We start from the raw sequence: 23,408 nt of genomic DNA, 5'->3' as shown, positions 1-23,408 counted from the left end.
AGTATTAGATACAGTCTGTCTTGGTTATTTCCATCGTGCAATTGCTCTTTTAAAGGCAGTGGCACTATTGGTAATTACTCAAAATAATGATTAGCATAAAACCTTTCTTGGTGACGAGTAATAGGGAGAGGTTGATAGTATAAAACATTGTGAGAAACGGCTCCCTCTGAAGTGCCATAGTTTTAGAGAAAGTTGACTATTCCACGAATTTGATTTTGAGACCTCAGATTTAGAACTTGAGGTCTCGAAATCAACCATCTAAACGCACACAACTTCGTGTGACAAGGGTGTTTTTTTCTTTCATAGTTATCTCGCAAGTTCGATGACCGATTGAGCTCAAATTTTCACAGGTTAGTTATTTTATGCATATGTTGAGATACACCAACTGTGAAGGCTAGTCTTTGACAATTACCAATAGTGTCCACTGCCTTTAACTAGCAGTGACCACTTGTGCCTGTTAATGTTTTTTTTACCAATATTCTATGTTGTTATTACTCATCGTCTTTATTTAGAAATAAGAACAAATTTGGAGTATGTATTTAGAACAGTAATCTTAGAAAATAGTTTAATGGTTCCTGACCATTAAAAGTAAAAGTTAAACTTTTTTTCGTTAGAGCAGGTGAAATTCTTTGAAATACCATTCACTCAAAAAAATCTATTTTTTAATGTTTGGGGCCAAAAATCTGACATAGCATCTTTAATAAGACCATGTGTGAATATTAAAGTCATTTTCGGTTTAAGTTTGAATAATGTCTGGTATAATGACATGCCAAGTCACAACTCGCCACTTAAATCTGAATTCCTCAGACTACAGAGACAGTTGCTATGTCACACGATTAGGGGCAAGCTTTTGCGTAGTTTTGTAAGAGAACTCAATTCTGGATGAATGTGTATGGCACATTGATACCCGGGTTTGCTCATCGGGAGGTTGCAGTACAAAAGCTTGCCTCAAACCATTTGACATGGCAACTAGATCATAATACACTTTTAAATAATTCATGAGTTAAGACAATTCAAATAAGAAAATAAAAAGAATCAAAAAGACAATTTGTCTTTTGTCTCTTTCAGAAAGGAAATTTACCTCAATGCCCCAAAATAAGGGTTGTGACATTGAGACCACTGTTGTGTAATTTTGTTTCAATTCATTTTTACAAAACAAATCATGTGTAACGTGGTGAACTTTTAATAGTTATTTACAGTATCTACTTATTTGTCTTGTATGTACAAATTTTTTATACCAACTGTGCAATTTTGTGAAGTATTCGTCTTATTTATTGCTAATTGATTACTTAATAAACGGCAATGATAAACTAGGAACTGACCTGACCTGAGTTTTTTTTTCTGACCTCATGTATTTAAAATTAAAAAAAATTCCAACACTAACCTAAGACAATTTAACACTAGGTTGTTGTTATTTGCTTATTAAGTAAAATCAACAACCTTGAATACAAATGAATGCAAACTTCTACTTTCTACATCTTCCATTTCCTTTGAAGGAATTTAGTAGAAAAATAACTTGTACAAAAGTAACGAGACTGGAAATACGACGGCTGCCCTCGTGTGCCTGAAAGTCTGCCATGAATACTCTATGGTTACTTCACCTTAGAGCAAGTTGGAGTGCACTCATTTGACGCACTCACTCGAATGACTCGTTTGGAAGCCTAGTCAACCATCGGTAACACGTTACTCAACACTCCATTGCCTTCCCCCTTTTCTCTATAGTGTCACTGGTTCCCGTTGCACTTCACACGTGTTAGCATGGAACAGGTTATCGAGACCGTGGAAGTAACCATGGTCCTAAGGCTGGTTCCAAATGGTCAACCACAGTAGTCAACAATAGTCGACCAGCCTGGGTTCAAGTCGGAACACTTGCACTTGCTCTTATCAGTGTCTTTGGTGCGTTAGTCTCTGAACTATCGTTTAGCAAAGAGACTGTTGGCTTTCTTGGTTGCTGTCCCGCTGTTAAGCTTTCCTTTCTTGGCTGACCCAAAAAGCCAGGTGGGTAGCTTCCGTTTGGTTCCACTTTGTTGTGTCGACTGACTACCACTATTCATCCCTCCATGATAGGACTTGCTCTTGGTCATCAGGGGGCTGACCAACGGACTGACCGAAGGGTCTGGGTTGGTTGACCTCGCTGGTACTGGTCGTGTCTGAAGGGGTGACCGATATGGCTGTGGATGCAATGAAAGTCATTTTTGTTTTACTCTAAAGTTTCGTCGTGAGGAAAGACAACAATACTGAGTAAGGATTCGAACCATCAACTTCACTGCGCAAGAACTATTTATGGCCGATTGGAACTATCCAATCCAATTCGACAATCGTGGCCGAGCAGTCTAGTTCACTAGACCCAAGCTCTGGTCGAGCGGTCCAGTTCACTAGACCCAAGCTCTGGTCGAGTGGTCCAGTTTAGACCCAAGCTCTGGCGTTGTCATGCGAAACATTCGCAATGAAAACAGGGCTGTGACTTCAAATTTTATATCGCGCTCGCATTCGCAGGAAGTATGAACCGGGCTTGAATAGAAACTCACTCTCGTAACATGGTAGTGTTCAAACTGCCTGGTTTTAACTTAAGTAGGATTTGAAACTTTGCATGGTGGAAATAGGATATGGAAAGGTTTGCTTTAACACCATGTAATGACCATGTCTATATGCGTTGGGGTGGTTCTGAAAAGAACCGTTGGTTTCAACTCGCATTTCGATCAGTATGCTCTGATCGTCTTCTGGAGAAAGCTGGTTTTATGGTTTTTACTTACCACAGCCTGTGAGCGGAAATGTTCTGATGAACTGGTAGTTGGCCTGTCGGGTACCATTTTATCTGAGTCACTACTACCCGTAGATGTTGGCATACCATATTGAACTTGTAACACGGCCAAGACTACCTTGATCTGGTACCAGTCCACAGACTCAGGTAGCAAAGCCTTGATTGGTGCCAAGCGACTTATATCTGAGATTGAAAAAAAAAAGTGATGTGAAAGTTACGCTTTTAAACTACTACCTGGGCGGAAGGTAGAAAATCGGCTGGGACTACGACTTTAGCTCAAAGGATCGTTGTTATAACTGCACTACCGTGGAGTGAGTTCTTAATTATTGGTCTCAAAGTTTTGACTAGCTTACTGTAGTCATCGTCAGGAGACTGAAGAGATAGGAGAGAAGTGGACATAATAACTTTATTTTTTCATTTTAAAACCTTGTTCATACAAACTTACCAGAGTTGATAGGTGGTGATCTAATGACATCTTCAATCTGTTTACGAAGTGACGGGCTTACACCAACTGTGGCAAGAAGAAAAAACAAATACAATTGTCACAAACACAAAACAAAGTCTCAATTCCTGAAAATGGCCCTCATACCCGAGTCCCAACTGGTTCTAGACACATAGTAGGTTTTGGACTCTGTGCATCTACAGATTTTTCACACAATGTGGACTATTTCCTTCTCCCTTTGGCGACTGCTTTACTTCTTTCAAGACAAGTTGATGGCTAAAATGAGATTTTCTTTAAATCATGAGAAATCACATGCTTGACAACAAATGGGATGATCCGGCTAGAATTCCGAAGGAAGATTGGTCGACCGAAAAACAACCCAGAGAAGAACAATAGAGAAAAGAAAGAAGCCAGGCCGGGTTAAACTCGTGGAATGACGCTAGACATACATCTAAACATGGAGTTAATTGGTTCGGCGTTGGTCTAAGTTCAGATATAATTCAAAAAGTTCTCATCCCTGATAATTCCCTGATCCCATCTTCTTCACACAGAGCCTTTTACCGTCGACACTTACGTTTTGAAAAGTTCACAGGGTAGCCCGCTTTGATAGCTTCTGCAAGATGTCCGCCGACGGTGGTCTCTTTCAGGTTCCTCTCCTTCGCAACCTCTCCCTAAAACAAAAATGAAAATCATCTTTATGTTCTTGAATGCAACCATTTCTACAATAGAGTTTGAATTTGAGGCTCTGATCAACTTATTAGGGGTGTCGTGGCTAAGGGGATATGAGCACCGGACTCGAGCTCTGGTGCTTCTGTGCAGCACAATGTGGGTTCGAATCCCAATCGTGACACTTGTGTCCTTGAGCAAGACACTTAACTATAATTGCTTCTCTCCACCCAGGGGTGAATGGGTACCTGTGAGGGCAGAGATGGTTCGTGTGATTGATTTAGCCGATAGTGCATATTAACGTTGCACAGGCTGTATACTTCCCACCAGGGAGCTGAGATGGTTTAAGGAATGAGTTAAGGCCCAGTGACCAGGGGTAATAATGTTGGAAGCGCTTTGAGACGCCCTTCGAGTGTGAAAAGCGCTCTATAAAAACTGATTATTATAATTAATTTTGGCCATGACACCCTACACCAATGTAATGGTTTACCAGGATCTGTGAGTATTAATTTTGGTTTTTTACCCATACACCGATGTGTGTTTTAACACACTGTATACTCAGTACTTCCCCGAGTCCTGTGAACAAATATCACAGGCGTATTACTCAGGTGGGATTCGCACCCACGAACTTTGAGGATCTGTGAGGCAATATGCTGCCAATCAAACCAGGAACACCAGGGTGAACCCCTTCTCTTTCTGTTTTGTAACTTAACTTACCAGCGACATATTCTTCTCGTGGTACAAGTTGTAAGATTCTCTGACGGTATCGGAGATCTGGTGGACGATGCTGCTTCTCTGGAACACCACACCTTGAGTTTTCTAGTAAGAAAATAAAAAATATTCATCCTATAACCAAATGGTTGAGTTCAGACGCGTATGTACCTACATTTCACGATAACAGTATTTTCCTGCAAGGTTTGTGGGACTCGTTTTGAGTAATGAGATCTACTCCCTTAACATAAATAGCACCATATAATGTTTTACAAGGTGCTGGGGCGCAATTTGCGGCCAATCAAACCAGGGCGAACGTACCTCTACTCTTTACAATTAGTGCACTTGGTTCTTTTACGGGCGTTACAAAACACACGGGACCAACTGCTTTATATCCGAAGAAAGAAGCAACAGTGTTTTGCTTAAGGACACACGTGTCCACACTCTGCTGATCAGAAGCACACCAGAGCTTGAGTCTGGTGCTCTTAACCGCTCGGCCACGACACATTAAATAAATCTTACCTTATTATCAGCAATATGAGATGGTACCGTAGCAGGGAAGTTATCCATCTTAAGACTGTTCTCTTTACAAAATTCACAGATCGCTTCGATTAGCCGAGCACCAAACTTTTCTGCCCGAGCCTCAGCTATACCATCTATCTTCAGTAGAGACTGCTTCGAACTTGGCCTGTAAGAAAATGTAAAGGATTTTTGTACTTTTTTTCTACCAAGGTGAGGCGGTTTAAATGTTTAAAGATAAATGATGGTAGAAAGCTTCCCTTAAACAATTTCTTGGGGAGGTGCTGTAGTTTTTGAGAAATGAGTAAAACAATTTTATGAGGAAAACATTATTTTAGCACTTTTTCCTGTGATTTTTTAAAACTTGACAACTAATGAAGCTGAAATAGACATGTGCTTTTAAGTGACTACATGTAAATTGAACAAGCAGACAAACCTGATGATTGCCAAGTCGTGTAGATTCTTGTTATTGGCGACCATATAAGGTGCTGCTCCCATCTCTGCCGCTAAGCTGTTTCTCAGATTCATGAGTTTAGAATAAAGTACACCCTGAAAAAAAAATCACCATCAAAAGTTATTATTAACATTATATTTTCTATACAACCCAAATGAACAAAAAAACATCCCAAATACCCCCACCCAATAACCAAACAAACAAACACCCCAATAGCCCAAAAAACAAACAAAGTGACCAACCTATAATTGCTTTTTCTTCAGAACAACCTTAGGCTGTGCAGCTTTCATACAAACAAAGAAACAAAGAAACAAAGAAACAAACAGACAAACAAACAGACAAACAAACAAACAAACAGAGAGTTCTACCTGTAATTGCTGTTCCTTAAGATCAACTTTAGGCTGTGCAGCTTTCATACTTGGCCCAGGGCCAACATCATCGTAAGACACTTGTTTCCAATTACTGACTTGAACGGAGGGTAAAATCTGAGGCCCAGCAGTCTGCGGGAGGACGGTCGGCTTGACAATGGCATTCTTGTCAAATGATAACATCTCCTGAGAGTACAGAAATTAAAAAATGGAGCTGATTGTAAAAGCTTTCCAAGATTTGGAAAATGTAAACTTTTGTGATTTTTTTAAATACAAATTCATCTTTTCAGAATACTTAATTGAGAAACAGAATACCTTATTAGAAAATTAAATATCTTGTCAGCAAACAGAATACCTCATTAGGAAACAGAATACTTTATTATGAAACAGTATACTTTATTATGAAACTGTATTTTATTAGGAAACAGAATACCTTATTAGGAAACAGAATACTTTATTAGGAAACAGAATACTTTATTAGGAAACAGAATACCTTATTAGGAAACAGAACACTTTATTATGAAACAGAATACTTTATTAGGAAACATATTACCTTATTAGGGACCATCTTGAATGAGCTGTTCTGTCCACACTTGGCATCTTTAAGCCATCGATATCCTTTACTTGATAGCTCCACTGTTGATCCAAAACCTCCCACCAAATGCTTCTCAGCAAGATAACCTTCCGTTAATGCCATGCGTGCTGAGAAAACAAGAAAAATCATTTCATCTTTAGATCGGAGGTTTAAATAACTTGAGAAAGTTTACTTCAAATACCCTTATGTTCTGACACCCCTATGTTTTGACACACCTAGTGAATTTTCCTTTAACCCCCTAACCCTAACAAGTGGGGTTGTTAGAACATAGGCTTTTCAGAACTCAGAAATCAAATACACAGAATCAAAAGTTGACTTACCGAAGGACTTCCACCATTTTTCTGGATGATACCTATATGGAAAAAATAAAACGTAACAAATAATAATAATAAAAACAATAAATCTTATAAAGCACTCGTATCAAGAAAAACTATTCACTGCGCTATAGGACCATGGCAAATTCATAGTAGGCTTGACTGAACAAGGATATAACAAGGATATTTTTCTGTATCTTCAGCAAATAACCTATTTTTGTTGCCAGCATTTTCCCTTTAAAGTGGTCCACTGGCCAAATGCTAGTTAAAACACCATAGTAGCACTCAAAGTTCTCCCGAGGTAGTCCAGCTGTCTGTTTCAGTGTTGGAAAGCATTCCTATTCCAATAGACCTGTGAAAATGCTGGCAGACTAGTGAAAAGACAAACTAGGTGGTCCCGCTGACTAATCACTGAACAAGTTAAGGGCAAACCTTAAATGCTTAAATGGTCTTTGCCCTTTGTATCTGTACGATCTTGTTGCTACTAGGCCTGTTGTTAGATCTACTCGTTCTGCTAGTGATCATACTCTGTTGATCCGCCCCAGAGCGAAGCTGGTTTCTGCAGGTGATAGGATGTTCTCGGTAATTGGCCCTGAACTGTGGAACCAGCTTCCTAAGCAACTTAGGGAAGCCAGTAATGTTGATACCTTCAAGGCTGGCCTTAAGAGTAATCTTTTCAAACGTGCTTTTTTAAACCACTAAGTACAAGTATATGTACGTATATTTTTGTATTCTCTGTAGCAATTCCAACTAGGGTTTATTCTCAGTGTTTTTTAATAATTGATTGTTATTTACAAATTCTGCATTTATTACATGTTTACTGTATTTTCTATATGGTGTCTTAATTGTATGGATTTTAATATGTTTTCTTTTAATTGTTCAGCGCCCAGGAGCATGTTTACATGGATAGGCGCTATATAAATTTCCATTATTATTATTTATTATTAACCTGAACTTCGTACAAACATTGGACCCTTTCGGTACAGAAAAAAAAAGGTCACAGATTTACAAATAACTTACAGGGTTTACAGAAGGTAGTGGTGAAATACTTCTCTTGAAATATTATTCCATGAAATGCTTTACTTTTTGAGAAAACAGTAAAACAATATCAATTCTCGTTAACGAGAATTTCAGATTTTTTTTTAAAAACACATGTCATGACACGGCGAAACGCGCCCGGATACAAGGGTGGGTTTTCCCGTTATTTTCTCCCGACTCCGTTAACCGATTAAGCCCAAATTTTCACAGGTTGGTTATTTGATATAGAAGTTGTGATACACGAAGTGTGGGCCTTGGACAACACTGTTTACCGAAAGGGTCCAATGGCTTTGATATAGGAAGTTTTGGATAAAACAATAGAGTGAAATCTTACTTTCCGCAGCCAAACTCTTTGGATTTTTGGCAATGAGACGGCAGTCTCTGGTTTAACTGGAAGAAAAAAGAGAAGAAAAAAATGTTTCTGCTCTCACAACACCATACCAAGCTTGGTTTGTCGAGAGAAAGGTTTTAATATTAATACTAATGACAATAACAGTGTACATTAAATGTTTGCCATAAATGACACCCCTGGTGCCGAAATACCAAATTGGTGGAGCTTGTTGAGAATGACGTTATGAGACAAAGTAACTATTTGACAGGGACCACAAGGTGAGGCGATGCATATTTCTACCAAACAAAGCCAGAAACACCAGGTCAAACCCTCTTCTGTTTGTGATATTCAGGAATGAGAATCACTAATGAACAAAAAAAGTCTAAAACCGAGAGCCAGATTCTAGGAGCTTCGTTGAAATGAAAAAAAAATGGAACATTTAGACCACCCCTCGAGTTATAGATTCCAAGGAGATGTCTTATATGTCACAGTTTTTCAATGACTAATTTTGTTGTGTCTGTTTTTCTTTGTGTTATGTTTTGTTTTTGTTTTGTTTTTGTTTTGTTTTTGATTTTACTGCGCCTTGAACACCCAGCAGGGTGGATATGTGCGCATTACAAGTCTTATTATTATTATTATTATTGAGATTTGGGGAATAACAGTATCCTCAAATAGTGATACACGATTAGAACCAAGAGCCTGACTTAAATATACTGATTACCTAATAGACTTAAAAACTTATTTCAGAAAAAATTTTGAACTATCTCATCCCTGGCTGTTTGTAGTGGGCTCTTTTAAATGCATTCCACAACACACAAGACCGTCGTCTTTACACTCCATGGTTATTGTCAAGACCAGGACTCGAACCCAAACTCGAGATTTTTGCGACTACTTACCGATCCTCTGAGGAAGAGTATTGGTACGGAGAGACCAAACCTTCCTCCCGTTGCCTCGATGGCCGTCAAGAGATGATGAAGCTCCTTGGAGAAATCTTTCTCATCTGATCCAAACGTGCCTCCTGAAGGAGAGTCTCTGAATTAGGAAACGAGAGATAATACTAATAATGATAATAATAATAATAATAATAATAATAATAATAATAGAAGAACTTATAACAGCACATATCCACCTACAGTGTGCCCCCATGCGCCTACAGTAATACAATACAATAATTTCCAAAAACTTACAAATTTGTACATGTATGGAAATTGACAACAATGTGTGCTTTCAGATGACTAAACAAAATTAAAAGACTTCAGGCCCTGAAGCCTTTTATTAATAAGAAGAAATTACCTCTTTCTCAAACCTAGTTACTTCAGAGAGAGCTGTTTTCTCACAATGTTTTATACTATCAACAGCTTTCCATTGCTCGTTACCGAGTAAGTTTTTATGCTAACAACTATTTTGAGTAATTACCGATTGTGTCCACTGCCTTTAAAAAGAATTACAATTGATATCTTGCTATCTTACTTGTGTTTGCAGTTGTCACAGCATTGATCTGTATTCATAACAGCACTGACGTTATTTCCTTTGGCTTCGAAATGAGACAAAATAGAGCTGCAAAAAAAAAGTACATAGAAGATCATTTCATCATGCTCGTAACCAGCTTTCTGGTGTGTCGAGGGGGGGGGCATTTTTGTTCTTCCAATTTTAAGGTTAAACTAATTTTACTAAGCGGAGACATGAACGAAACTCGACTACTGCTTGTCAATTAATATTGTTATTGTTATAAACTAAAACCAATTAATATATATTCTAAAGGGGCCAGTCTCTGTACAAGACTAGGCTTTTTCCTGGTGCCCTCCTCTTATCACTCGTTGTTCCTTTTTACTTGTATGTTTTATGATTACTTATTGTGTTATTGGAAAAAACAAACAAACAAACAAACAAACAAACAAACAAACAAACAAACAAACAAACAAACAAACCACATCTTCCATAATTAGGAAATAATGAGAAGCAGATCACACCGTGGAATAAAAAACAAGTAGGCCTACAGAGTTTTTCTGTTCCAGTTTGTCTCGTCTTTTCAAACTATTGCTGCCATACCCCATTTACACCGGACAATTTCTCCAACGAGCACCACATGTGTTCCCCCTCCCCCCTACTGGCTATGCCACTGCATTTCATCAATGTATGAAAACAACTTTTAAAAGACAACCGAGTTTGCAAGTGGCATTCCCTCTAATTGTGTCTGAATCATTTGAAATAATAATAATAGTGGCATCTTATATAGCGCTCAGGTCCGTCACGCAGTGACGCTCATGGCGCTTCAACATTATTACCCCTGGTCACTGGGCCTTAAATCATTCCTTAAACCATCTCAGCTCCCTGAGTGTACAGCCTGCGTCGCTAAATATGTAGCGCACTAAAAGCTTATCAATCACAAGAACCATCTCTGCCCTCACAGGTACCCATTTACCCCTGTGTGGAGAGAAGATGGTTGAGTGTCTTGCTTAGGGACACAAGTGTCACGACCGGGATTCAAACCCATACTCTGCTGAACAGAAACACCAGAGCTTGAGTTCGGTCCTCCTATCCGCTCGGCCACGACACGGTAAAGCTTTCTTGTAAGAGTAGGCGATGTCTTACCGTCGTCTGCATTTAATTGACACAAGATACTGCTCCATCTTCTGCATCATACGACTCTTATGAGCCTTGAAAGCCGCATTTTGGATATCCTTCAAGAAAAACCTAGGGATAAAAATAAATAATAGCCGTGCATCGAATTTAGCATCAAGATTGAGTAGTGTGAAATACCACTTCTTTTCAACCGTTCAAAGAGCAACAACAGATTCTGGAAAACATGCCTTGTAAAATCCCTTTCACGTCTTTTTGTGTGTAACCCGAGCATTCCAATATTTGATTTTCAGATGTGAGGGTTCTGTAAACTTGTTGAGTGCCTACTCAATTTACTCACATGAAAACACTAAATAATGGAGCTAAACTTCAGAATTTTTTTAAGGAAAATGATTAATCAGAAACCACCAAATACACATGTAAGTTCTGAAAAGTTGTTTTTACTGCGGGAAAATATTAAATAAAAAATACCTAGTGTGAAAAGGTTATTTCAAGACTGTATAAGACTAATAATATTAATTTTTTATATAGCGCCTTTTCACTCCCGAAGGGTGTCCCAAAGCACTTCAAATCATTAGCCCTGGTCACTGGGCCTTAAATCATTCCTTAAACCATCTCCGCTCCCTGGGGTGTATACAGCCAAGTGCAACAAATGCGCTACTCGGCTAAATCAATCACAAGAACCATCTCTGCCCTTACAGGTACCCATTTACCCCTGGGTGGAGAGAAGCAATTATAGTTAAGTGTCTTGCTCAGGGACACAAATGTCAAGACCGGGATTCGAACCCACACTCTGCTGAACAGAATCACACACTCTGCTGAACAGAATCAGCAGAGCTTGAATTCGGTGCTCTTATCCGCTCGGCCACGACACACGCACCTGTTAGTTGCAAAGTCTCCTGGTGCATAGAACACATAGCAGGTGCTTGGCATGCCGTCCCTACCAGCTCTACCGATCTCTTGGTAGTAGGATTCTATGTCCTTGGGAGCTGTAAAGAAATAACACGATCCAATTAGACTGAAGCGCTTCTTCAATACTGCCTTACATCTAAAAACTTTAATAGATGGAAATTTGCATCGCGGAAAAAAGAATATTAATTTGGGTTTAACCCATATACACCGATGTGTGTTAGCACTGTATACTATGTAACTTCCCGAGCTCTGTGAAAACAAATCACAAGCATATTACTCAGGTGTTTGTCAGGCAATCCTATTCAACAATCTACATGATCTATACTCAAAAATTTACAACACATTATTATTTTGTTTTCCCACCCTTTTTTTACTACTACATATTTGTTTTTGCATGTTGCGCTGTTTTCTCTGTCTGTTTTTTGGTAATATTCTTTTGTGTGATCAAGGGTCTCCATTTAGTTGGACCTGCATTCCTGTTCGGGGTTTCCCCTTTTGTACCACAATGTAATTTGATGTTTGTGCAATAAGAGTAATAAACTAAATACATTAGAACTCAAACACCAAACTTATTCCGTCCTACCTCCATAGTGGACGACATTCCTGACGTCTGGTTTGTCAATCCCCATACCAAATGCTACTGTAGCTACAATACACTGTGTACAAATCAAAGATTTAAAACATAACAACAAAAAGCTCAGTTGTTGGTGGGTCATCGGGCCTCAAATTCAAGTTCTGGTGCTAAGTCACCTGAGTGTGGGTTCGAATCCTGGTCGTGACACTTGTGTCCTTGAGCAAGATACTTTACTATAATTGCTTCTTTTCACCCAGGGGTATAAATGGGTACTTGCGAGGGTAGAGGTTGATATTGTGAATGAAAAAGCCTTCGGAGCGCCACGGGAGCTCGGGGCTGTATACTCCCTATTGGGAGCTGAGAAAGATTGATAGGAATGTTATTGGCCCAATGACCAGGGCACTAATGTAAAGCGCATTGATACGGTTATTGTAAAATGCGCTATACAAGAATTTGTTATTATTATTATTATTATTATTATATTATTATAAGATAACTTTCTTTGCGGAAATAAATCTGTGCTTCAACTGAAATCTGTTCAAATCCAACGTTTGGTTCTTCCCAAACATCAATGTGTATATAAGCACTGTATACTCAGCACTTCGCAGAGCTCTGTGAAAAAATCACATGCATATTACTCGGGTGGGATTCGAACCCACAACCTTTGCCAATCTAGTTCAAATCTTCCAATTCTTTGAATCATTTTCGATACATGAAATATGAACATGAATATTGAAGTCTGAATGTGAATTATCCAATGGAAACATCACAACGACTCTTGTAAAGAGTGCCATGAAGAAGTTTTAGGAAAACATCAAAGAGGGGAAAACCACACAGTCCGATAGGGACTGAAAACCCAATACACATGCAAGGCTCCGATCCAAGGTGGGAATCTAACCAGGGCCCATAGAGGCAATAGGCAGGGAAAAACCACAGAGCCAACCCTACAGCCCCTTGTAACTTCCTACATCCGTATGGACTGTAAAGGGGTTAACCCTGTTTCAGCCCTAGGAGTAGGTGGCAACGGCCTCTTGAAAAAATAATTGTAGCCCACACCTTGCAGTGGCCTTCAGGCCTTGTGTGTCAGGCGACTTGCATAAACAAAAATTTAAAAAAACTTATTGTAAACCAAAATTAACCAGATATTGTATTTCATTTACCTCAGGAACCCTTAACATTGAAAAAACTATTTCCAATTTATTTTTGTATTTACCTGTAACTCGTCTCTTACAAACTTATGATGAGTTTGTTTTCTGATACTTGGTGACAACCCAGCGTGGTAGATTCCTGACTTTACACCAAACTCTGAAAAAATTCACATAAAAATCACAAATTAAACTCACACATAGTTGACACAGCTTGGGTCTTTGTTGAATAGTATTAAAGGCAGTGGACACTATTGGTAATTACTCAAAATAATTATCAGCAAAAAACCTCACTTCGTAATGAGTAATGGGGAGAGGTTGATAGTATAAAACATTGTGAGAAACGGCTCCCTCTGAAGTGACGTAGTTTTCGAGAAAGAAGTCATTTTCCACGAATTTGATTTCTAGACCTCAAGTTTAGAATTTGAGGTCTCGAAATCAAGCATCTACAAGCACACAACTTCGTGTGACAAGGGTGTTTTTTCTTTCATAGTTATCTCGGAACTCCGACGACCAGGTTTGTTATTTTATGCATATGTTGAGATACACCAAGTGACGAGACTGGTCTTTGACATTTACCAATAGTGTCCATTGTCTTTAATCCGGAGGATGTTGGTTCCACTCTAGTTAATTTGTCTGTGTTCAACTCAAAAATCATGTAAAATTTACCCAGTCAGTTTCACTTGTGGTTTATTATTTGATATCTGAAACAAAAGGCACATCCCCTCAAGGTGATCCCCTGGCTGCCGCTTCCCAGGTTGTATCGTAATTTGGGTGCAATCCCTTGCTACACAGCAGTTAACGATTGTATGGCTTCCGACTGGCACCCCCCAACAAAGATATTGACAAAATAGGGAGACCGCTGACATACATGTAGGGCAAGATAGCTAAGTTGGTAGAGCGCCGGCATGTTCATCTGGAGGTTGTTGGTTCGAGCCCCACTCTAGTAAATATTTCTTTATTTAACCCAAAAATCATTAAAAATTTACCAAGTCAGTTTCCCTTCTGGTTTATATTAATATATTTAAGATTTGTACAATTTTTTTTAAGGTGATAAAAAAATGGAAAGAATAATTACGTTTGAGAACAGATCCAACTTTCTCCGTTGCTTTCTTAGTTGGGCAATAAATGATGGTGGGACCATCAAATTCATAGTACAACCTAAACAGAAAAAAACAATAACCAAATCAGAAAGTTTGACAAACAAAATCTTAACACAAGATGTTTGAATCGTTTTCTTAGATTGTTGTTGTTCTTATTGTTATTAATATTTAATATTTATTATGTCTGGTGATGAAATCAAGGATGCCGCAAGAGTGAACTAAATCACATACTGATCGAAATGTCGAGTTGAAACCTTTTCAGAACCACCCCAACTCAGTTAGAGATAGTCATTAAATGGTGTTACCGCAAACCTTTCCATATAAATCACTGTAGCTCACAAGCCTGAGGAAACCTGTAAACAAGGGTGCTTTCTATGTGAACCAGAAACATGATGTGCAAAACACAGCTAAAAACATTTTACATTACAATTTCCAAAACCATTTCCCAGTTAAAAAATTTACTTTAGCAAAAACATAATTGTAAACTGATCAAAACACAGTACTTGATAATGTTGCAAGCACTTTAGAATATGCTTATAAACTTTACAAAATAGTTATGTATGTGACCAAACGTCAATTGAAAAAGTACAAAGATTGGGGAGAAACAGTTGAAGTCAGAGTATAGACTCTTAGAGTATAGACTCGTGGATAGAATGTACTCGCCTTTGGCTGGTACATTCTATCCGCGAATCTACACTTTCTCGTCAATTCTCCTTAAAGCCATTATACGCTTTCGGTAAACAGTATTGTCCAAGTCCCACACTTCGTGTATCACAACTTATAAATAAAATAACAATCCTGTAGAAATTTAGGCTCAATCGGACATCGGAGTCGGGAGAAAATAACGGGAAAACCCACTCCTGTTTTCGCGCGTTTCACCGTGTCATGACATGTGTTTATAACAAATCCGTAATTCTCGCTATAATGAGCATTTATATTGTTTTACCATTTTCTCAAAAAGTAAAGCATTTCATGGACTAATATTTCAAGAGAAGTCTTTCACCACTACCTTCTGTAAACCCTGTAAGTTATTTGTATATCTGTGAACTTTTTTTTTTTTTTCTGTACCGAAAGGGTCCAATGGCTTTAACATAATGAAGCAAACTACTCACTCGCAAGTTTCTACCATGATATGGCGAGAAATTTTGATAAGGCTTGGAATTACACACAGGCCACGGCTCTATTGCCCCTGGTCTTGGCCTTGGTGCCCCTTTAAAAGTTTCCCATTGACTTTAAAGATTTTCCAATGGAAGTGCCCTTTTATCGCAAGGCAACGATCCTGCAAGGTTTTAAACTGACGTTTATGAATCGAGTCACTACTCTTTTTATTCCCACTTTCTCGTCAATTTTCCTTAACATAATGAAGCAAACTACTCACTTGCGAGTTTCTACCATGAGTGACTGCAGATCACTCGCTATATCTCCCTTCATGTTGACCTCAAGGTACAGATTGGGACGATCGAAACTAGTACAGGTCACCTGAGGATTTTTGAGTCGCAAGGATTTACAGATATCCTTACGAATCTCTGGGGTGGCTGTGGCTGTCAACGCCACAAATGGAACCTTTTATTAGGAAAGCAAAAATTACATGAAGTAAATCGTCATTAAGTCCTCTCACTTGATGTATCTCAATATATGCACAAAATAACAAACCTGTGTAAATTTGAACTCAATTGGTCATCTATTGCGAGATAGTTATGGAAGAAAAAACACCCTTGTCACACAAAAACCAAATTCTGAGGTCTCGAAATTAAATTTAAATATTTTAGTGGAAAATTACTTCTTTCTTGAAAACTAAGTTACTTCAGAGGGAGCTGTTTCTCACAATGTTTAAACTATCAACAGCTCTCCATTGTTCATTAACAAGTAAGTTTTTTTGCTAACATAGTGTCCGGTGGCTTTAAAGATCAGAGATTCCCTTGAATATTTACCCCAGGCAGTAATGTCCTCACTTCTCCCAGAGTTCTGTAGGCCGCCCTGAAATCATGACCCCACTGTGAGACACAGTGAGCCTCATCAATGGCCACCAAAGTAATACCTACAAAGACGTAAATACAATCAAGACGTCAATATAAAACAAGATGTAAACATAAACAATATGTCAACATGAACAATATGTCAATATAAACAAGATGTCAATCAAAACAATATGTAATAGTAGTATAATAATTTTCAGGCATTACTGTTAGTGATATTATTGGGCCTGGAATTACACACAGGGCACGGAGGCCATGGCCTTGGTGCCCCTTTAACAGTTTCCCATTGACTTTTAAGATTTTCCAATGGAAGTGAGGTTTTAAACGGACGTTTAAGAACGAGTCACTACTCTTTTATTCCCATTCATAAATGCCCTTTTGTTAAAAACAGACACTTTGACAATTTAAAATTTGAGGTTTGAAGTATTTTTTTAAAAAATTTGTGAAGAATCTGTTTGATGAGCGTGGGTTGTGTGTAGGCGCGCGCGCGCTTAGAAATAGATTACGCGCGCGCTTAGAAATAGATTACGCGCTGTTACTAATAGCTATGAATTGTGCGGTCCGCGTGATAAAATTGGCGTACGCGCGCGCCCGACACGCGGAAGCGAGCCGGTTATAAACAGTTCCAGCTGGTCATTATCAACCGTTTAAACACCCCCCATGTGACGCACTCTCCACCAATAGGAGTAGCGAAACTGTCTGGGGTATTTATGAATGCAGAATCAAAACTTTATGAAACTTAACTCACCAACTCTTTGCTGTAAATCACGCAAGAACTCGTGAGCTACTGAAGCAAACTCAGGGGTAAGATATACTACTCGATAATCCCCGCTAAAGAAAAGATAACAACAGTTTAAAACAAAGTATAGAATACTCTTGAAGTTACTTGCGGGTCTAAACTTGACAAAGTGTTAGGCTCTCGTCCCTTAAAGGTACTGGACACCTTTGGTAATTGTGAAAGACCAGTCTTCTCACTTGGTTTATCCCAACATATGCATAAAATAACAAATTTTGTGAATATTTGGACTGAATTGGCTATCGAAGTTGCAAGAGAATATTGAAAGAAAAATAAACTTGTTGCACAAATTCGTGTTCTTTCAGACGCCTAATAAATGGCTCCAGGCCTGAAGTCTTTATTTTTTAGTGAGAAATTACCTCTTTCTTAAAAACTACGATATTTCAGAGGGAGCTGTTTCTCACCATGTTTTCTACTACCAACAGCTCAGTTTTTATGCTAACAATTATTTTGAGTAATTACCAATAGTGTCCAGTGCCTTTAAAGGGAACAAATATCTTTGGGGTTTTTTGAACCGCTTATTAGCCCAGTAAGCCACTTGTTTAAAGAAATCTTACTTAAGAACTTCTTGTTTGATTCGTCCCATCGCTGACTGAGCTGAACCTAGTAGACACGCCTTAATATTTGCTATGCTGTGATACAAGAAGGAATAAAAGACAAGTATTATAATAAAAACAATAATCATAATAGTGGCTTCTTATAGCACTCATATCCGTCACTCAGTGAAGCTCAAGGCGCTTCAACATTCAGCATTTTCCTGTAAGGTATGTGGGACTATGTTTTGAATTATGAGACCTACTCCTTTTACATAGCACCGTGTAATGGTTTACAAGGTGCTGTGGCACAATATGCAGCCAGGAACACCAGGGCGAACCCCTTCTCTTTACGATAAGTGCACTGGGTTATTTATAAAAATTGGAAATTATAAATCCTTTTCGGTGAGTGAGTGTTTACATTGAAATACTTGGGTTATTAAACTTAATGGATGAGCAGGGTCCAATTTCATAGAGCTGCTAAGCACAAATATTTGCTTAGCATGAAATGTTTGCCTTGATAAAAACAGGATTTCCCATCCAAATGTCTACGTGATTTTCTAGGAAAAGCAACAAAATGGTAATTCTGTTGGTAATCCTGTTTTTATCAAGGAAGAAATTTCATGCTAAGCAAATTTTCGTGCTTAGCAGCTCTATGATATTGGGCCCGAGGCATTCAGCAGCACTACTGGTTTGTAAATGATACAACTAAGTCCACTGTTTAAAAAAGGAATTTCATGAAGATAACAGGTGTGAGTTGCAAGATGAAAATGATGTTATTGTTAACCTGAGAGAAAAAACTTGATCTTCCATAAGAGAGATGAGTGGTGAGATGACTAGACTGGTACCGCCAGTGAAGACTGCTGGATACTGATAACACAGACTCTTTCCATAACCTTCATTAAATAAAAAAACATAAGTATCAATCTACGATCTCATCAGTATGCCTTAAAGGGAATGTACGCCTTTGGTTTTTGGATGCCTTCGATTGTTTTGATCCTTTATCAATAAAAAATAACTTCCAAAGGCGGTGGTTGTGAGATATTGCTGAAAACCGGAGCAGTTATGTCCATGCAGGGAGAATAATCTCATACATAATAAGAATAATCCTATACATAATTTTATGTATTTCTTATGTATATGCTTGATTTTAATGCCAAATAAAGTAATAATAATAATAATAATAATCCTCAACTGGAAAACACAATCTGTGGGTAAAATTTCACAGATACAAATTTCAGGGGATAAAAACTGACGTCTTTTTCCATAACCACATTAACTTCAAAAAGAAATGATTCTCAAAATGCTTTGTACTATCTATAAAGCTGATGTACTTTCTTTTGTTGCCATTAATTTTAAGAATGATTACCAAATGTCTAGCTTCTCTTTATACAAATTGGAATGTGATATTTTTAAAGTTTGTGGAGTAAAGTCTCACTACAATGCATCGTTTTTCATTGAGGGTCAGTGCGTTTACTGTAAAACAAATACCTGTTGCCATGACTACGCATTGGTCTCTTCTGGTTAGCACTGAATGAATGATCTTCCACTGCATTCTTTTTAAAGAGAAAACAAGACTTTTCAAAATCTGAAATATTATCGCTTCACAACAAAGCGAGGTGGCTTCGAGAGACCACGAATCCCCCCAAATGGAATGCTCCTCTTATCATATAAACTTTTTTTTTAAATGCCACGGTCATACTTGGTCTCACACTGATGCATGTACAACCAATAATATACATTACATGTTATCTTGAGAGGGCATAGTCACTCAAGAAATACTACTGACTTTGAGATGTACCAAGGCAACACAAATCGGCAAGATACATTTTTTTTCTTTTTTTCTAATACAGATTTTTGAAAAAGTTAGTAATTTTTTTAATCGATTTTGGGGGTTGAACAAAGAATTGACTAGAGTGGGATTCGAACCCGGATCTGAGGTGTTGGTTCGAATCCTACTCTAGCCAATTCTTTGTTCAACCCCAAAAATCATTTCAAAATTTACCCAGTCAGTTTCCCTTGTGGTTTATATTGATAATATTGTTTAAATCAAAACACAAAACAAAAAGCCGGCACTGAAAGAATCCACGAAATTTGTTCCATAAAGAACTTTCATAATTAGGATCTGATGAAATAAAGATAAGCAAAATTTATTGTCTTTGGGATGAGATCGTGGAGAAACTGAAAGCGTATCTTACGGGCGGAATCTCGCGTGGCCGAAATGTGTCTTTAAAACGTCAATGTATTTCTGCTCAGGTGGAGGTACAGATGGGTCTGAAAAAACACACAAACAATGTTTAAAAAAAATAACTTCCTGAATAATGCTTTCTTAAGATAAAATTTAAGATAATCAGTTTTCATACTGGCTCAAAATATTGTAAGGTGGTGTCCTTTGCAAAGTTTTAATAGATGTTAAATTTGCATCGGGATAATGAATATCCCCTTTGGTGGTTACCCATATACGCCGATGTGTGTTTAGCATTGTATACTCAGTACGGACCCAAGTTCTGTGAGAAAAAAATCACAGGCATTTTACTCGGTGGGATTCGAACCCATGACCTTTGCACAGTTCTAATACAAACTGAAAATGTCCTCACACAAGTGCTCCTTAAGGCCAGAACAAGATTCAAAGCCTGATTGTGTCACTAACAGCGTTCTGCCTTAAAAGTGATCCAATGGCCAAAACACCAGAGGGCAGCTAAAACACTAGAGGACCAATCAAAGTTCTCTCCAAGTGGTTTCATCAATGGCTAGTTTAGTGTTGAAAAGCATAACTATTTTAAAGACTCTGGACACTATTGGTAATTGTCAAAGACCAGTCTTTTCACTTGGTGTATCTCAACATATGCATCAAATGACAAACCTGTGCAAATTTGAGCTCAATTGCATGACGAAGTTGCGAGATAACAATGAAAAAAATAACACCCTTGTCACACGAAATTGTGTGCTTTCAGATGCTTGATTTCGAGACCTCAAATTCTAAATCTGAGGTCTCAAAATCAAATTCGTGGGAAGTTACTTCTTTCTCGAAAACTATGTTACTTCAGAGGGAGCTGTTTCTCACAATGGTTTATACTATCAACAGCTCCCCATTCCTTGTAACCAAGTAGGTTTTTATGCTAATAATTATTTTGAATAATTACCAATAGTGTCCACCTGGTGAAAATGCTGACGGACCAGTGAAATGACAAGCTGACTGGTCCTGCTGGCTAGTCAATTAAAACAATTTTGGACAATCTCTAACAAATACTTCCGTTTGGTAACTAACAAAAATCAAGCCATACCAGAAAACTCTGCTCTTTGTTTCTGCTTAAAAAAATAAAAAATAACAAAACTACCATAATTTTCTTCATCGGTGTCACTGTCATCACTCTCTTCATTCTTCAACTCTTGGCTGGACGACTCTTCATCAGCAGCTGCACAAACTGCATCAAATTGCTGCTCAAGACGGGAAAGAAAGATAAACAAAGTTAACAACTACAGACAGAAAGACAATCAAACAAACAAACAAACAAACAAACAAACAAACAAACAAACAAACAAACAAACAAACAAACAAACAAACAAAAAAACAAACAAACAAACAAACAAACAAACAAACAATCAAGAATTTGTTGTTATACTCAAACTGAGGCTCAAGACAGAGAGCGGGATGAATAAAAAGTTGCTTTTAAATCTATAGGATCAATCTTATGGCTTGGACTTGTCCTTTATCCCAAGATCGATACTGAGAAATCGACCCCAGGAAAGATTAATAAAGAGATGACCCATTTTAAAGAGTGTGAAAAGATTCTAACAAACTATTTACCTGCAACATATCCTCATTGATATCATCTTCATCATCTTCAAAATCTTGAAGATAGTTCATGATGTCTTCAGTTTCCTTCTTCTCCTCTAGGCTGAGGGTTTTGTCTTTGAGGAGTGAGTCGTTTGTTTCGTCCTCTTGGAACGCTGTGCCGCAGCCTTCTGTCCCTTGCTGAGTCGAGTTGCCTTCTTCGGACAGCTTACCAAACGGGAGTGCCACTCTTGCTTTGGGCTTCGGTCTGTCAGGTGTAGGCTGGGGGTAAGTTTAAATGAATTACTGGTTAGAATACCGTTTCAAAATGAGGCCTCCATCTGATTGAACTTGACACAACATTTGTAATTTCTGACAATCTTAATAAACTTCTAAAAAGAAAGTATAATTCTTTTTTTTTTCTACTTGAGAGATCGCCTAACTATAACAGCCACTTCAAGGTGAGGGCTGCTCTTAAGTCTTAACTGATTTGGGCTATCGAACCAAATCAACTGCCACAAGGGACACGTTGCCACCTACTCATGAGTCATGGGGGCTGAAAAACAGTTTCTCCCTTCTTAAACAAGGATGTAGGCATGGGTATCATCCACTACGAGCCTCGTTGGTAGAGCTGAATGCTCCAACTTCCAAACTTTTTACAAAGCAATTATGGTTAAAGGCCTTGCTCAAGGTGTCGTAATCGGGATTCGAACCCACACTCTGCTGCTGACAACACTTGGGTGTAGTCTAGACTGCTTGGCCATGACACGCAACAATCAGCAAATAAAAACACATTGCAACAATTATTTGTTTCAAAACTCTCAGATCTCATTTCAATTCACCTCTAAGATATCGTCTTCAAAGTCCAACATTTCGCCATCGACCTGATCGAAAGACTCTTCAGGCCACAAGTCAGACGGCGCACTCTTCCTCAACTCCTCGTCCCGTGCTCTTTGCATCGACTCCTCAGCCAACATCTGGAACTCTTTGACCAACGTAATGGCCTGATTCAGCAGCTGGTGGCTTGTCTGGATGGTGTTAGGATTTGTAACTTTTCCATTTTGAAGGATTTGTTTTGCGTCTCTCGTGAGACAACTTAGGACTTCCAGCTGGTTCTCAATCTCGGCTGTACTCATCTTGATCAAGGAAGTTATCTGAATCTAGTAAAAGCTGAACATCTACAGAAAAACTCTAAAAAATAAAGTAAAAGGGCAAATGAAAAATGACGTTAATATGCATTCAGGGAACGATTTTGTCATGAACATGGTCAGTCAGTGACTGTCAGCTCCATGCTGACAAAAGTGACAGTATGGGTCAGTCAGTGACTGACAGTGACACTGACAAGACAAGAGAGAGTGACTGAGTTTGTGAGTGAGTAGTGGTGAGCATTTGTAAAATTGTACTGAGACTGTAGTGTCAAGTTTTGGTCACCAAGTTGTGTATGTTTGTATGAGACTGAGGAGAGAGATTGGCTGTTGCCAGCTTGGTGTTTATATCCCCTCTAAAACTAAGTCTAATTCTACCTCCATGGTCTAACCTAACTAAACAAACGACCAACAATTTCAACAAACACACAAAGTAAACAAACAAATCACACACCCACATCACCTGCACAAAATCATGACAACAATAACAGATCGAACTCAAATTCAAAGCAACATATTTTGAATACATTGATAATACATACATGGACATTGATAATGAACAAAAAACGCAATACCTTTACAAACAATCCATAGTTTCAGTGTTTTTTGTGCATTACAAACTTTCCCGCGAAAGTTTTCATGGGCGCCGCCATTTTCTTTGTCAGGTCAC

General features: G+C 38.4%; 1 protein-coding gene across 1 annotated transcript; it reads right to left on the bottom strand.

The window, feature by feature from the left end:
- Nucleotides 1-1,205: 1,205 nt before the first annotated feature.
- On the bottom strand, nucleotides 1,206-23,399 carry LOC117304107 (Werner syndrome ATP-dependent helicase-like). The gene is made up of 29 exons (XM_033788608.1): nucleotides 23,314-23,399; nucleotides 22,436-22,784; nucleotides 21,627-21,875; nucleotides 21,157-21,256; nucleotides 20,017-20,092; nucleotides 19,310-19,374; nucleotides 18,606-18,714; nucleotides 17,843-17,917; nucleotides 17,238-17,320; nucleotides 16,445-16,551; nucleotides 15,892-16,076; nucleotides 14,489-14,571; nucleotides 13,479-13,570; nucleotides 12,275-12,347; nucleotides 11,660-11,768; nucleotides 10,792-10,893; nucleotides 9,670-9,756; nucleotides 9,096-9,231; nucleotides 8,203-8,258; nucleotides 6,837-6,868; nucleotides 6,475-6,623; nucleotides 5,922-6,107; nucleotides 5,536-5,648; nucleotides 5,103-5,268; nucleotides 4,587-4,688; nucleotides 3,778-3,874; nucleotides 3,207-3,272; nucleotides 2,754-2,944; nucleotides 1,206-2,171 (listed from the first exon to the last, which is right to left on the bottom strand). The coding sequence occupies exons 2-29, from the start codon at nucleotides 22,727-22,729 to the stop codon at nucleotides 1,914-1,916; spliced, it is 3,441 nt and encodes a 1,146-aa protein (XP_033644499.1). The 5' UTR covers nucleotides 22,730-22,784; nucleotides 23,314-23,399; the 3' UTR covers nucleotides 1,206-1,913.
- Between the last annotated feature and the right edge of the window lie 9 nt (nucleotides 23,400-23,408).

Source organism: Asterias rubens, chromosome 20 (assembly GCF_902459465.1).
Source record: "Asterias rubens chromosome 20, eAstRub1.3, whole genome shotgun sequence".
Taxonomy (NCBI): Eukaryota; Metazoa; Echinodermata; class Asteroidea; order Forcipulatida; family Asteriidae; genus Asterias; species Asterias rubens.
The sequence above is the reverse complement of the archived record's forward strand: the minus strand, read 5'-3'. Positions and strand labels throughout refer to the sequence as shown.